At 45.9% G+C, this 16,687-nt stretch overlaps 1 protein-coding gene across 3 annotated transcripts in view; it reads right to left on the bottom strand.

Annotated features, from left to right (window-relative positions):
• The window catches only part of CAMTA1 (calmodulin binding transcription activator 1), an 888,068-nt gene extending 873,928 nt beyond the window's left edge, over positions 1-14,140 (bottom strand). Inside the window, exon 1 of one of the 3 annotated variants that reach the window (XM_057544799.1) lies at positions 13,803-14,140. In XM_057544799.1, coding sequence (XP_057400782.1) covers positions 13,803-13,827 — 25 coding nt within the window. In that variant the 5' untranslated portion in view covers positions 13,828-14,140. The remainder of the gene's footprint in view (positions 1-13,802) is intronic. The other 2 variants (XM_057544797.1, XM_057544798.1) reach the window with 2 other exon arrangements.
• Positions 14,141-16,687: the final 2,547 nt, after the last annotated feature.

Raw genomic sequence — 16,687 nt, 5'->3', positions numbered from 1 at the left:
AAACCTGAGATTAGATGCAGGAAGGATACGAAGGAAAAGCCAAACAAGTATGTATACAGGTAGCCGCATGTGCTTAAGACAGAGGCTGTTCCGTTTCCTCCCTCCAGACCCCCTCTTCAGAGGCAACGTCTCCAACCGTCCAGGTTTAGTGGTCCACAAGAAGGGGAAAGGCACTAAACCAGGTTTAGTGGTCCCAAGCATCTCAACCGTGGGACACCTCAGAAGACACTGGCCTCCCTCAAATTGCCTGCTTCTCCCTGAGAACCACCAGGGCAATGGCTGCCAGACCACCAGGTCCCCACGTGTCCCAGCTGCTTCACCACCACTCCAAGCACGAGCCCTGGGACAGCTGCTACACCCACTGCTGACTTGCCGCACACACAAGTGGGCTGGCTGGCTGAGGATGCCCCGCCTCATAGCTGTAGCCACAGGGAACATTTTCTCTGCAAAAAGTTTACTCGCTATAGCGAGGGGACATGAGAAATCCATTTTGGAGTCAATATTCTTTCTTTTACACTGTTTGATGGAGACAGAGGTCAAGGCATCAGGACCCCCTGCTACAGTCCCCTTCTCCCACAGTCCTTCACCTTAAGCCCCTCTAGGTGATCAGCAGGCCAGCAACCCTAACCAGCCCTCTCTCAGCGTGCACCGGACCAGGGTGAACGCCCAGCCTTGGAAACAAAGCAAGTGGCTGAGAGGAGTCAGTCCAACCCTCCGTCTGGAGTATTTTAAACACACGCCATAGAGACTGGAGTCAGATGACGGTGAGCCCTGGAACCAGAGTCAGGATGCGCAGAAGCCATGACCGGGGCCCCTGCCCACTGCGTGCAAACTACGGCGCGGCAAGGAGGCTGCGTGCGAGTGAGAAGCCTTGTCTGCAAGGAGAAACGGGGAGCGGCAGAGAGGGGAGCCGGCAGAGCCATGACCCCCGCTCAGCCCCAGGGGCTCCAGAGGAAAAGGCCACTCCAGGCTCTCCGGGTGCCGCTCCCAGACTGTCCAGTTCACTGCAGTCTCCGTCCTGGGAGGCTGAGATGGCCTCTGTTCTTCTTACACAAAAACCACCTTCACTTAACCTAAGTGGCTTGTGTTCCCTGCAAGAAAAATGGCTCCAACTAAAGGAGGGCCTGCTTCCCCTCCCTGACATCAAGTGTCCTAGTGTCCACTTTCTATATAAATGAACCTCAGAGCCATCTGATGTTCGTTTAGTGTGTGTGTGTGTGTGTGTGTGTGTGTGCGCGCGCGCGCACGCACGCGCACGCATGCAGGGGTAGGCGGGGGAGGGGGAGGATTTTGATGCTTTATTTAAGGCACAACCTGCCAACTTAGTATAATGAAAATATTGCCACACATTTACTTTTAGCTCCTCATAGCTACTTTTCTCAGTGGGTTTTAAATCCATTTGGGGTTTTTTTTTAATTGTGGAAAAATACACGTAACCTAAAATGTACCACTTTAACCCTTCTGAGTGTACAATTCAGTGGCATTAAGTACATTCACGCCGTTGTGCACCATCCCCACTCACCACTGTTTATCTTTAAAAGCGCTCTGAAAGCCATGACTTTTTCATTCTTTTGTATTAAACAGGGATTTCCGTCTAGGCTCTGTCATCAAGCGACAAGGCGGTGCCGAAGGCACTGGAGGGGAGACGGCAGAGGACACCCCCGCAACCACCTGGAGCAGCCCCAGGGCGGCTAAGTCAGTCCTCGGGAGGCTGGAGCCTAAAAATGCCGGCAGAGGACACACACCGGCTGTCAAGAAGATCCAGCCCAGTTAGAAAGGCTGCCACTATCACCTGATTTGCATCAGAAGACACGCATACAGGCAGCAATGGGTCACATCTGTAGAATAATCAGATTCAGTGGAGAAAGACTGATGGTCCTCGCCTCCCAGAGTGCCTGGAATAAATCTCTGGGCCTTGAACTTGGTCAAGTAATCCATGATCAATTTCTGGAGGACCCCTAGGAAGAAAAACAAGTACTTCAAAAATGTTGAGTACCCACTCGCCACCTTCCGCTTGTTAACAGCTCTCTTTGTAAGCACAACAGCCTGTTACCGATAAAATTAAATGAGGAAGAGACCTCCATCAGAAGCTTTGTCAAAGCAAATGATTCAGCCAGCACATTTCATAATGGCAGAGACAGAAAGGATAAGGCAGAGAATGTTGCCAAGAACACCGGGAACTTTAACTTGCCCCTCAGTATCTTTAAATATGAAAGAAACTTTCAAAAACTAAATTATATTCAAGGTATCTCCAAACGCCAGGCCTGGAGCAGCCCAGGGAGTACGCCCAAGTGAAGATGCTATACGATCAATTACAGTGGACTCACCGGAACGCCCCAATCCACAAGAGTTTCTTAGTAGGAAGAGTCTAGCAATCGATACATCCTAATAACAGTTATATTAATCAACTCCAGGAAATAAAGCTAAATGAATATAAATAATACTACCTTAAACATAAAATGTCTGAGGTTAGCAGACACTTTTGCATCTGTAATCGTGTATTATTTAAGTCTGTTTTTCCAACACTATAAACTCTCATCCACATTAGAATAAAGACCTGAAATGTGTCATAGGGAATAACTAAGCAGAATGAACATTTTTGTGCTGTGCATCTTTAACAATTTCTTTTGCAATTTTTAACTCGCAACGTGTTAGACCTAAAAAATTAAGCCCTCTCTGTATACCAGAAAGGAGGCACCTCGGTGACTATAGTTCAAATTCCTCGTACACAGACGGCCTGACCTGGAGCAAGTACCTCAAAAGGGAAAGAGAGAGTTACACAGAATAAGACAGCTGCACACCAGCACAGCAAGCCATGAAGTGAAATCCCACACATGCAACTTCATTTTCTTAGCATCATAAGTCAGATTGGGAAGGAACTTTAGAGGCTGTCACTAGGACTACTCTCTACCCAACACGTGAATCCCCGTAAAATTATGACCGACTAACTCATTATACGAGAGCAGAAGCCTAGGAAAAGCAAGATGAGATGCTGAGCCAGAATCAAGAGTGACGAAGTAGGATCTGGTAAGGAAGAGAAGGCTGCAGAGGCCAGGGAGAGAGGCTTCTAGCGTCCGGCCTGCAGAAGTGGCAGCAAGCACAGCAGAAAATACACCTCTAGCTGGGGTCCTTGCTCCCGCTCGCCAGTGCTCCTGGCTACTGAAAGAGAAGAGTACGAGCTGGAAACCACAGTGGACTTGTTCTCAAAGCCATACAGGAAACCTAAGCCTTTGTGGCCAGAGGACTCATCTAGCACTGTTTGGTTCAGGGTAAGACAAAAATGATATTGCTGGCACTACAGCTAGGCTGCCCAACATTTTGAAATCTGATATCAAAACCCGTAACTTTTCCTAAATCCTACAGCAGTACACAGTAGAACACCGTTTTGAAAATGACTGAGTGTTTACGGAAACCCTCTACCATTAAATATTCCTTTCTTCGATAGTATTTACAATTAGATTCCTTCCTGGAGATTGTATTTAAATAATTTTAAAATGATTTAGTTCTTAGAGAAAATAATAAATGTCATTTAAGTCACCTTCAAATGCTTATGCATGTCTACTTGCTCTCATTTTTTTCCTCAGAGCATCTACTTAAAGGAGAAAGCTAAATAACAGACCACAAATCTCTGTTCCCCACCAGAAAACCTGGCTCAACCTAAAGGAACACCAAGCTCTCATTTCATTTAAGGCTGGGAGAAGACAATATCTCTGAGTTGTCAGGAGGTTTAAAAAGTCATCTCAGGAGTAACACTGGGTATCAATCAAAATGGTTGCAATTCGAATCATCTCTAACCATAAACTGTAACTGAGCCAAAATGATTTTTAAATATAACACATTTTACTTGTAGATGTTTCTTGACAATTAAATAACTGGAAAGTCAACAAACCCCCAAGAAACCAGAGAAAATGAACTTTTTTTCAAAGCTCACCATTCATCAACTACAGGAGGCCCGAAAGATGCCAGACGCCAGAGGCTCAGCCTCCAACGCAGCCCTGCAGAGGCAAACTCCAAACAAGATTTCTTCAAGAACTGCTCTCACGCAGCACTAAATTACAAGCAGTGACCTCCCTGGAGGAGAAGCTAGAGTCAACAGCTACAGGAGTATATGATCTAGGAAGATAAAACCCAACTCCGACACAAGAGCTGCCACGCCAGTTACATAATTATAATCACAACATATTGAAACTCTAAACTCTAAGTATCAAACAATAGTTATTTAAAATATTTCAAGAGCAAGAGAATCCCTCCCCCCTCAAAAAAAATCCAAATGTATTCCAAAAGTAATTTGCATAGAATATAATTTAATCTGCAGGCCTAACCTCTCTGAAATAAAGTAGAATCCTCTGATTTAGCCAAATTACAACAGAAATGCTACTTTATAATAAAGGAGCTACAGCACAGCACCCTGAACTTCATAGGAGAACAAAAATGTAGTGTCAATATGTTCACAACACAGCTCAATCCACAAAATCATGAGATAATTAAACTGACTGTTTTTAGGATTCAATCTGTTTCGCCAGAAACCTTGTCCAAGCTACACTGATGCAAATCAGCATGAGCAACTCCAGCTCTGTTGAAACAACTCCAGTATCTTATCTTTTGTTTTACCTTTTATCGCTGATTTATGGGCTGATGGTAAACTGATTTGTCCATGTGCCAGAAGTCAGCTTGGGAACACAGAACAAGAGAAGAGATTGGGAAGAACCAAACTCATGAATGAAAACGCTGACGTCATAGCTCAGCTCCCAGCAGAGCTCAGGGCAGTCTGTGAAGAAACAGTGCATCTTTGGGGATGTTAAACCACTAGTCATTTAATAAAGGGTATAAGATAGAAAAAGCCCTTGCTCAAAACAAGGGAAGGGGAAAAAAGGGGAGAGAAGAGAGAGAAAGAGGAAGAACCACATTTAACAACCTTTTCCCTAGGCCAAATATGAAAAATACACAGTGTATATGCCATGAACAATCATAACTTCTAAACCATGGAAATATTTCATATTATTGTTAAAATTACTATTTTTTTTAAAGTATGGTTAGCTATGTCTCTAAATAAGAACAGAGTCTCATTCGCATCTTAAATCTTCCTCCCGCCGTGTGCCATCACATTCAAAAAAGAGCACACAACATAGTTTTAGCTCTTCACTAAAAACTATCTGGCATTGCCAAACTATGCCTAATTTTTAAACAATTCTGAATATAACAGGGTGGGACTCAGTGACCTCAGGCAAGCTACTGGAATTTTTATGTGAGGGGAAAAAAATGCTTTCATCTAATGATGTAATATAAACTAATAAAAAAAGAGATTATAAAAATTTGATTTACTTACAACTATTAAGAACAGCTAGTATGTGGACTGTTCACATTTTTCATCTCTTGACAGAACTTAAAATACAACTAGTAATACAAACTTCTATGAAGTTTAGACACAATTTACTGAAATCCTATTATTCAGGACACTTAAGTAACTGATTCCTAGATTCCTAATGTTTCCCAGGAAATTTAAGATTATTACAGTCTTAGAAAGTAAGTGACCCTCAGAGCCTCGATCACCTCTCCAGAGCACAAAACTACAGGGACATTTTCTCTTCTTTACCATTCACGTGGCTTAAAATAGCCATTCACCCAAAATGGATTTTTTTTTTTTTAATTTAAGCAGTAAACAATTTTGCCAATAAACATTTTAAAAAGATCTTATTAAGTTAAAATGCAAACATACCGGTTTTATCTGTAAATCTAAAATGTTAAAAGAGATCATCTCACATTTCCACCACAAATATCTTTGATAGAACATCACTACCCCCTTGTGGATTCACAATAAAAAATCCTTATCTTCAAATTTCACTTTTTAAATGTTTCATTCTGCTGAACTTCCATTAAAGTTTACATTCTCTTCACTAAGGGTTACTCTATTTCAATTACTTTTTAAAAGAGAAAAAACACTTAACATTTTAAAATAACCAATCCCATCAACTTCTTTACCTTCTAAGCATCCCCATTTTGGGGACTGTTCTTCATACAATAAGTATATTTGCCGATTTCAACATGGTAACCATACCAACGTTCCATTTTTTCCTTAGGATATCTGAATTTACACTCACAGTCATCATTTTGAGATTATTTTTAAAAAATAAATGGGTAATTTCTTCACTATCGCATCTTTTCTTTCTCTTTGATAACTTCCCACTTTGTACCAATTTCTTTTTATTGCTTCCAAATGGTTTGATATCCATGTGCCCCAGAAAACTAGTGGGGCACATACCTCCTCAAGAATAACTTTTCAGCTAAGAATTAAAAACCAGATCTAAGTTTTAAAAAGACTAACTCTTGATTGTATTGCTATACCCTCAGAAATGCTTTCTGGCAATCTAAATCAACCCTGATGAAGGAAAAAAAGATAGTACCTGGTTTTCAAAGTAGAAAAAAGCTTTGTTTTCTTTCTCTCTTTCTTTCTTTTTTTTTAGTTGCAGGAATACCTCTGGCTGTATCTGCATATCATTCTGATATAACACAGATACATACTGTTAAACGTATGCTGTAAAAAAGATTAAATAAACTTAAATATCTGGTTTATCACTTGTTACAGACACTAGATTTAGCTGAAAGTTATAAGTCATCTCCACAATGATGTGCAGGCCACAGAGAGAAGGTCCGAGTCCTGGTGAGTCGGATGGCCGTTTCAGAGAGTTAGTGCCCCATTTTCTCATAGATGTTGGACACAAAAGTAGGGACACAGTAATTCACTATTACCATGAGAAGACAAATTCCAGTATTCATTCTAATGGTTAGGTGGAAATAAAGGAGGAAAAATCATCCACTTGGCAAGTGTTTTTAAGTGACTAAATACATGATCTTACCTTGTGGTAACTGCTAAGGAAAGATAGGAGAGACGGGCATGGTCTGTTAAATGACTGAACGCTCTGTGTCACCTGCCAACCCCACTGAAGGCTGTCTATGCAAAAAGGAGCGACTAACAACGTGTCCAAAGCTAGCAGCTGAGCCGCAGAGGAGGCGGGGTCAGAGCCGGCCTTCGTGGTTTCCTTTTTGGGGATTTTGTTATGAGTTGTTTTTAGCTTTGGGCGGTGGGGAGGGGGGTGTATTTTGGGTGACATTAGGAAGTGAGATCACGGGTGAGATTAATGCCACTTAATTCGTGTCCAGGTGGTGACGTGTTTAAAACTGTTCAGAACTCAGCCCCAAACATTTACTTGAAGGCACGTCACATCGGGCACCTGTAAGTACAAAGCCATACTGCAGAGAGCAGAGTGAGGGATCCAGCCCCAACCAGCACGTCTTCCTCCCCTGCCGGCTCAGAAAGGCATACGTTCATTACATGTCTTGAAGGGCCTGGCTAAATCTGAAAAAGAGAAATAAAATGGGACTGCACTTTTCCAAATGAGGGACTCAGGTGGAAGAGAACATGCAATTCCACCAAGAATGAGCAAAACATTGGGGTGAATGTAGAAGAACCATTTCAAAAATATCTCTGGTCATTCCAGCTTACGGTATGTCAATCAGCTGAAAGTAAATGAACAGCCCTCTTAAAAAAAAGTGAAAGGGAAGTAATGTGGCTGACACTTGGCCTCTCTTTGCGGTGGGGTACATAATATTTCTTTTTTAGTCCAGGGTAATGAACTAAAAAATGCTCAGGAAGCATTACCAATCTTTACACAAGGAGGCCCATGACCTTCTACAAGCAATGGCGTTCAAAGCAGAAAGATGCAATAGAACCTTAGAAATACACAGCCAGCATACTGATGGGGAAAAAAAAAAAAACCACCCTTTACTTCGTCCCACCATATAAAAAATTCAAGGATGGCTGTCCTTGTCAATATATACAGAGAAACACTCTCCTTACAAATACATGACAAATATCACAGGATGGAAGACCATCTATACGTTTACAAGTCCCTCTTTCTAATGACAGAATGGTAACACATCTTCATCGCAGGACTGATGGCCACGACATCCATGGATGGCACAAGATACAGGGATCTAACAGCGTCTGATCAACTATATCCTGAACCTGATTAGATATTCAAAACATAAATAAAAAGAAAAGCAAGACAGATTACACACTATAATCTGGAATAGGGGGTGAATGACCGTGCATCCTAACTCATGTTCTGTGGACATAGAAGCAGAGCCAGAACACTTCCTGCCCTCACCCTCAAAGACACCAAAGACCAGAGATGGTACTAAGACAGGCAGCGTGATATTAGAAGACCCCACACTACCTCATGAATGAAGGCCCCAAATGAAGTATCAATAGTATACTTGCTGCCTCTGCCCAAAGAGGTGTATCGTTACCAAGCCAAAGAAACAGAAAGAAGTTGGCTAAATGCAGCAAAAACAAAAATTTCCAAAATTCTACACAGGGAGGCCCAGGCACCAAAAGGACACAGTATTTCACCGAGGATGCTATCCAGTTACAAATACTACCTTCACCCCTTACCTTGTGGCTTAAATCCCATTCGATCTCCCTTCAAGAAGTAACACTGCCTCTTACTACAGGACAAAAAGAATGGTGAGCATCCCTCTTTACTGAATGACAGAAAAGCTATAAATACAGTAGATCTACAAATTTTTTTTTATAATAACAATGAAAAAGGCAATAAACAAACCTTGTGGGAAGAAAGGGAGGTAGGATTTAAGTCATCTAGAACATCAAAAAGAAAAAAAAAGGTCATGGTAACTGATTCTAGAAGATACAGAACATTTTAGAAAATGATCTGTTATAATGGAAATACAAGAGAAACACACATCACCTTGTCCCCACAGAAAATATTCAGTCACATATTCACACAGATAAAGGACAATGGCAAACCCCATACTACAACAATCTTAAACAAGAGCTCTTCTTAAGAATGAAATACTAGCAAAATTGGTTTCTACAGATATTGTAGAGGGGAAATCTGATTTAACATAGGAGGAAAAGAAAAAGTGCATTTCAGGTTAATTCTTTATCATTACTGTCATCATTAGGTACACCAAACCTACACCCCAAAATACTATAAGGCTATTTACCAAAATAAAGAAAACACACAAATAACAGTACCAATAAAAAGTGTAAAGAATTAAAAGTCACATAATAAACAAAAGCAGTGGTATGTATACCAGATACCTAGCCTAAGAATGGTCACTACAATTAGGCGTAAAATTTAGATATAACACTTCCTGGCAGCGAAAATCTACCAGCAGCGCATACAGTCCTTACTATCTGATAATATGAAATTTACCAGTTAATCATAAGAGAAAATTTTCTATCATCACTTCCTTCTATAAAGGATGTATTTGACTGCATGTTCTATACAATTCCTACTATGCTGCTGTTCAAATGTTATACAAGCATCCCAATCAACATATACCTAAATGACCTAAAAGTTATACTTAGACATTTAGGAAGAAGACTGACTACTCTTTCTACACACACACCCACACCCACACACACCCCACACACAGTCTGAAGGAAGGCTGTTGAGTGCTTCTCCCAGTCTGCCCTCCACCCCCTCCACCACCCCGACTCCTGCAGGGACAGGAAAAAGCTCAATGGGATAGTACACTATGAGAGTATCTCTTTGTAAGATTACAATCCAAAGTTCAGAAAAGAATTCCTTACATGAATACATAAAAAGACAAGCACAAGATATACGGTAATGTCATTCGCACTAAAAGGCTAACAAGACCCCTATGGTCTCAAGCAGAGTCACATGACCCCCCCCCCCATGCACACACAGATCCCTGCACGTAATACAAGCTCAGCGAATGAAGGTCTCCAGGATGAATGCACTCAGTGATGGGAACGTGGATGTAAAAACAACTTCTCTCCAAAAGGCCAAATTCAAAGGTCCCACAGAGGAGGCAATGCGCACAACTAGGAGGGGAAAGGAAGAGAACATGAGAATCACCTTCTGTTGCTTTTTCCATAAGGAAATTAGAAAGAAGTACAACTGCACACAAAGATGTATTTCCCCAAAACACAGGAAATGGGAAATGAAGAATGGCCCAGAGGAATGAGGAAGGGAAGAAAGAAATGTTAAGCTAGAAGATGGGCCAACTGAGAAGCAGCCAGAAAGAAATATAATCCCACCAGGCACAGGGGCCACACCCAGCATAAACAGAGAGCTAAAATAATGCCACCTGACTCTAAAGAATACGTTATTTTAAGAGGAAAGCCTAAAAACTAAAGAAATGGAAAAACGTGGATAAGCAGGATATATAAAGATGTCTCAAAGAGGAGGCAAGAGCAACCCTACTGCTTGGAAAAGGAAAATCTGACCCAATCTGACCGTGAGTAGAGGTTGCTGCGAACACGTCAACATTCTGAATCCACTGAACAATGAGATGAAGAAACCCAACATTTCCCAGGCGCAGGATAAGTCAGGTCTTCAAAAAGCCCAGGGAAGAGATGTCCCGTGGATCACCCAACCTTGTCCAGAAAGCTGGGGATAAGGGGAGAGGGGACTGCAGGCAGGGGAGAGTGATGCTCTAACAGGAAGATATAAAAAAGTCATTAAGAGAACAGAACCTGTCTACCTGACCGCACACTGGAAGAGTAAGAGGAAAAGCTGATCTCCAATAATCTACGGGGACAGGTGACACAGAAAGCACAACTGCATCAAGCTCAAAGAAAGGAACGTGAACTTTGCACACTAACCTCCGGTGTGTCCCTCTAACCTTTACCATTTTCGTTCTACTCCCCATGGAATGGAGCACCCTGGTGGGCAGGGAAAATTCCAAAAGGCAGTCGGTGGTACAGGGAAAGGCAGGAGAGGATCCACCACTGGAAGAGAGAGGACTCTACTGGGAACACGCCAACATATACAGCAGATAGTCAACTCTTGTTTTCCCAGGGTCGTTAATACTACACCCTAAAAAGACAATTCCATCAACTGAATATAGATGCAGGCAGAATAGAAATAGCATAAAAACTTTTAAAAACCAAAAAAAAAAGGAAATTGAGGTCAAAAGCACAACTTTCAGACAATGGGTATGATATCCACTGGATAACTCAATATTGACTGAGGGGCAAAGTCGTGAAGTCAACGACTCATGCTGAGCAATCCTCCCAGTAACCTTGCCCCGGACTCAGTAACCCAGGTGGAGAGTCTCCTCGCTAGAAAAGCGCTTCAAGGTCCAAAAGCGCAGTCCTGACAAAGCTTGTCGGGGAGGACAGGGCTCCACACTCGGCCGGTCCCAAAGTAAGACGGGGCTGCTGAGTGAGGCACCCAGCAGCCATTCCAGCTATGGGAGGGACGGGGGAGGGGCCCCAGAGCCAAGCGGAAATGGCCAAATACACAACTGTGATGCTCAGAGAGAACCTGGAGAATCATCCCTCCCACCCTTCCACAAAGTGTCGCAGGCCTTCCCAAAGGTACCTTTTCCTAATGTGCACAACCTCTCTCAATTATTTAAATGGCCAAAATAAAACAGTGACATATTTATGGCCATTCATTCCTAGTTCCGTCACAGAAACACATATTCTTCTCACCTGCCCCTATCCTTCGCCCAAAATACATGAAATCTCTCTCTCTTACACGGCAGTAAAGAAGTCAAGATGGGAACTTTTCACCCCGTGAAGAACCAAGCAGAGAAGTCCACCCCTAAATTCAGAATGCCTAAGTTTTGGTGCACATGGGCAAGCCCTCTACACTTTGTGTATTCAGGGACTTGGTGGACATTCAGGATGTCATTCTGCTTATTCAGTACAGTACAAATGACAAAGGAAAGAGTGGTTAAGAATTGGCCATTTATCAATGAGTCTCCTGATTCCTCTAAGCCTGAAGGATTACCAACAACAGTGATACACAGCTATGTCCTTACACGTCAAGGTCCCCATATACACCCAAGATGTACAGACAGTCAGTAATCTAACCCTTCCAACTTCCTGTGTATAGGTAACGAATGTGATTTCACATATAAATACAGACCTATGTGCGTTTATATATATATAAACAAATGCATAGTATCATTTTTTGCCAAAAGGGAACCAGAGCAGCAAAAAACCAGAAAGCATCTAAATTCCCCCTTCACCTGAAACCTATAAGATCGAAAGAAATGTTTGCATCCCACGAGAGACAACACCAGGGCCCAAGGAAGGTTCTAGTACAACAAGGAGCACACCAGCAACCTCTTCCCGAATGGCATGTGGGCGACATGGGTGTCTACACTCCCTTTTCTGGATGGAAAGGCATATGGCTTCTTCTTACCCAGCCAACATGAATACAATTTAAGAAAATTAGAAAAAGTCAAGGTAACAGGCTCACTAAATATGGCTGACTGGGAAACAGAAGCCATAAGGAGGATATGAGTTCTCTTAAAAAAGAAATGGGAAGTTTATTTCCAGGGAAGGTTCAAAGTCTCTTGAATGTAGGATGTACGAAGTCTGGTTCTCACTGCACAGAAGACAGTAATCCGAACACCAAAAGCCAAGGGCACATGAACCTCTTTCTGGGGGGGGAGGGTAGCGTCAACTGATGAATGCTGCCCCGACCTAAGAGCAAGAGTGAACTGGAAGCAAAAACAGACCCGTTTCCCTCAGACACAGGCCGTCACTGCCGGGACCCCGGCCCTACATCTGATGGGGCAACCACCCTCACCCAGACGAGAAACTCCAAGGAGAGAGACGTGTCAGGGGAGAGAGACAGATGGGGAAAGGGGCACTGGAATGTCCAGTTCCTCCCAAAAGAGAGAGAGGGCAACTCAAAGGGTATTCAGGAAATGAGCTCACCCTAACCCAGGAAAGTGTGCGGAGAGCGTGCATAATCTGTAAGAAGTATGTGCTTTCCTATTTAGAAATGACTTCAGAGCTGCACAGGCCCCCACTATCCACTGGGTGAGGGAAGAAGAACGTGGGGAGCCCGAGTCCCCTTGTCCTGACAAAAGGGTCAATAGATGGTGTGCAGAGGCACCAAAAGATTCCACAGAGGATGAGAGGATGATACGGACCCCTCTACCAAAGGAGGATCAGGGTCACAGAAGGTAAAGGGCAAGGGAATATGGAGAGCATCACTTGCCACAGGAACGGAGACCCCACCCTCCTGGCTGCGAGGGGTGCAAGGGCAAGAGTAGGATGGGAGCGACTGCTGGGGGCAGGGATGCTGCGCAGGCCCCCTCCCAGGAGCGGAAGGGGGAGGGGTCACACGAGGCCCTTCGGCCCGGGGACGCTCAGCAGGAGGGGGTCCCCCTGGTGGGGAAAAGCGCGGGGACCCCGCCGGCTCTGGGAGGCGCCCACGGGGCTCCACGGTGAGGCTGGACAGAGACTGCCCGGCCCCGCCGCCGAGAACCAGGGGCGGCGAGGCTGAGCGCCGGCCGTGCCCCGACGGGGACCGGTCCGGGGCAGCGGGGCGCGGGGCCGGAGGGGGCCTGAGGAGGATAAACTTTCCGCCCCGCGGCCCCCACCGGGCCCGGCGCGGGGGGCGGGGGGCGGGGGCCGCGCCGGGCCCGGGAGCGGCGGGGATGCCCGGTCCGGGTGGGGGAGGCGCCGGCCCTCCCTCCGCGGCTCCTCCTCCTCGCTGGGCCCGGCCCCCGCCCGCCGGCCCCCCGCCCCTCCGGCCCCAGCCCGCCCCCGGGTGGGGGTGTGCGGCGCCGCGCTCCGCCGCCCCGCGTGTCACCTCAGGACCCGGCCGCGCTCCGCCCCCCCACCCGCCGCCCCCTCCCCGGCCCGGGGCGCCCGCCAGCCGCCGCCGCCGCCGCCGCCGCGCCCCCGCGCTCCCGCCCGGCGCCGCCGATGCCCGGGATGTCCGGCGGGGCCGGGTCCCGCCGCCCGCCGCGCCACCCCCGGGCCCTCACGCTCCGGCTCTTACCTTCCGGCTTGTTTTCGGCAGCCATTTCCCCTCCGCGCGCCACATCCTCCTCCTCCTCGCGACCGGGACCCCGAGCGCGCGCCTCGTACCGCCGCCGCCGCCGGCCCAGCCACCCCGCCGCCGCCGCGCACCCGCCCTGGCCCCGCCCCGCGGCCCACGCACTGAGCCCGTTGGGCCGCGCGGCTGCCACTCATCGCTCCCGCCACCAATCGCCCCGCACCAGGGGTCTCACTACTCTCCGGGAGGAGCGTCCTATCCATCCGGCCCATTGGCTAGTCACCACCCAACGGAATGAAAGGATTGGTCAAGAATCAACGCCCCCTCCCCACCCACTCCCAGGAAAGCCCGCCTTCCAGACCTAAACAAAGCTTTCCAGTGGCCAGAGCACGAAAGAACTGCCCAATCAGGAAGGGGCCGACACGGAATATTTCCTCGAGGCCGAGACGTGGCGTTTTGATTGGGCGTTACTACAGTGTTTCCCAGGCCGTCCAGACCAATCAAAGGGGGTTCCCGGAACTCGGGAGCGGCGAAGGGAAGCCCCGCCCCCGAGCGTGACCGTCATGAGGAAGGCGCTCACTCATTGGCGCGCTGGGGCTTTTCCCGCGTGCTCCCGGGGCTGAAGGACGTTCCCGGGGAAGCCGCTGTCGGCGCGTGGGGTCCCGGTGGCAGTGGAGGACGCGGCGGAATCTCCGGGATTCCTCGGCCTGTCGCTTCCGGGGGCAGCGGGGGCCGGGGGCCTCGGGGCTGGCGTCGGCCGAGCGCCGCGCTCTAGAGCCGGCCGGCCCTGGGGTCCGGGCGTCGCTGCGGGCTGTGGGGGAGGGGCGCGCCTCCGCCAGGCCCCGCCCCTTCCCCTCCCCCTCACCGGCGCCCCGCCCCCTCGGCCAGCTCCGCCGCGGCCCCTCGAGTGGGTGCCTGGCCCGCTTGTGCCTGTCGTTGCCCGCCCCCGGTGTGCTCCGTTGTCCCCTTTTCTAGAGGCTTAAAATACTGAAACTTTATTTTGGTCACGTTGGCCATGTGACCCGCAGATCCGATGACTCATAGATGCCTGTCCCAGGATGAGGCCGCTGAGCAGAATCTTATAGAAACGTTAAGCCTCGGCGAGCGTGCTCGGTGGGCGAGGCAAGCCAAGTTTGCTTCGGTCCTGGGCTCACATTCGTGGCTTTTCCGATCAAATATTCCGGCGTCCACCGCACTCACGCCCCGTGCGAGGTGGGGAGACCAGCTGGGTTTCAGTCGCGGGGAGAGAGCCCAGAAGCGGGTTAGGATCCATCCTGGGGGGGAACAGACACACCGCTGCAGCTTCTCTGGAAATCCGTCCACATCTAGTAAACCAGCACACACTGTACAGACAAGCCTAAAGCCAGATGAGATGGCAAAGATGAAAATGCCCCCTCCCAGAGAAATTCGGGAATTGTGCACGTGGACAGGTAAGACCGGAAACAAAGGAGAGGGCTGAAATCTCCAAGTTTTAAAAAAAGGAAGAAAAGTTGAATGAAAAGCAGAGCTCCAACCGCTCTGTGTCAATCTGGTACGGTTTGCAGTGAGAACCTTTCAATCCTCTACATTTTGTTTTGTCCTTTGCTTCCCGTGGATGACAGCTACCAGCAGCAGCGAAAGGTCCTCGTTTGAGTATTTTGGCACCAAGATTGATTGTCAAAGTGAATTTTGTGCCAATCCTAACAACATGTGTTCTTTTTCTCGTCTTCACAACTGAAAATTTCTTAAGTTTTTCAGAAGTAAAGATGTCCCAAAAGAATGTTTTGTATTATACACTAATTCTTCAACAAACTTTCATTTTATGAGGGTCAAAAAATGCAAAATTTTAACAATGAGGGTACAATATTTTATCAATTAGCATTCTTAATACCTCCTATGTTGACGATCTGTGTGGTGAACCATATTCTTAAAAGTGCTGGTGGCCTTGAAAATTAATGTAACCTTTTTGAAAAGCAATTTTACAGTATGTATTAAAAGCCATAAAAAGTCTGCATCTTTTGACCCAGTAATCTAACTTCTGGGAATCTATTCTAAGGAAATAACACTGAATGCCAAAAAGCTATATGTGTGAAGGTATTCTTCACAGAATCACCATATTTATTACAAAAAAAAAATTGTGCTAATGCTGGATGTTTAATAACTAAATTGTGTTGTATCTACACAATAAAACATCATGGTAGTCACAGACATTAGACACAGAAAGAAAAGTTTACCCATTGCTAGGTGGGGGGAAAAAAGTTTTCAAAATTATGGCATTCACTTGTTACATATGATGTGATTCCAGGTAGAAAAAACTGCATTTTGAAAAAAGACTGATATAAAATACACCCAAGAAATGATATTTGGGGTATTGTGAGTGGTTTCTCTTATTGTCTCTATTTCATATAATATAGCTATGCTGTTTTTATAATTAAAACATATACTTAAATTTAAAAATAATGTTATCCAGTGTGTACTAGAGACCAGACTCTGTTAGATCCTGAGGATGTAAGGTTGAATAAAGTTGAGTGTCTCCCTCCAAGGAGCTCACAGCCTAGCAGGGTTAACAGATATGAACAACAGCAGGTCAAGGTGCAGTGGGGACACAGGAGAAGGTCATGAATATCACCTGGGCCTCGAGTGCAGCCTGTAAAACTGTAAAACAATGCTGCTCTTATCACTAACTTTTTTTGTTTTTGGAAAATGTAGTTATAAGAAATATGATGTATGTTAACATGTAATGGGTTTCTATTTTTAATGAACTAATAAATATTTTTTGTATTTCTGTACAGCCCATGCACACCAGATAAACAAATCACAAAACAAAAGCTCTTCAGGGTCCTCAGTTATTTTTATGAGTGTAGTAAATGTATCCTGAGATCAATGAGTTTGAAAGCCTCCGGGCTGGA

The sequence above is a fragment of the Balaenoptera acutorostrata genome, chromosome 1 (genome assembly GCF_949987535.1).
Source record: "Balaenoptera acutorostrata chromosome 1, mBalAcu1.1, whole genome shotgun sequence".
NCBI lineage: Eukaryota > Metazoa > Chordata > Mammalia > Artiodactyla > Balaenopteridae > Balaenoptera > Balaenoptera acutorostrata.
Note: the sequence above shows the minus strand (reverse complement) of the source record. Positions and strands in the feature narration are given on the sequence as shown.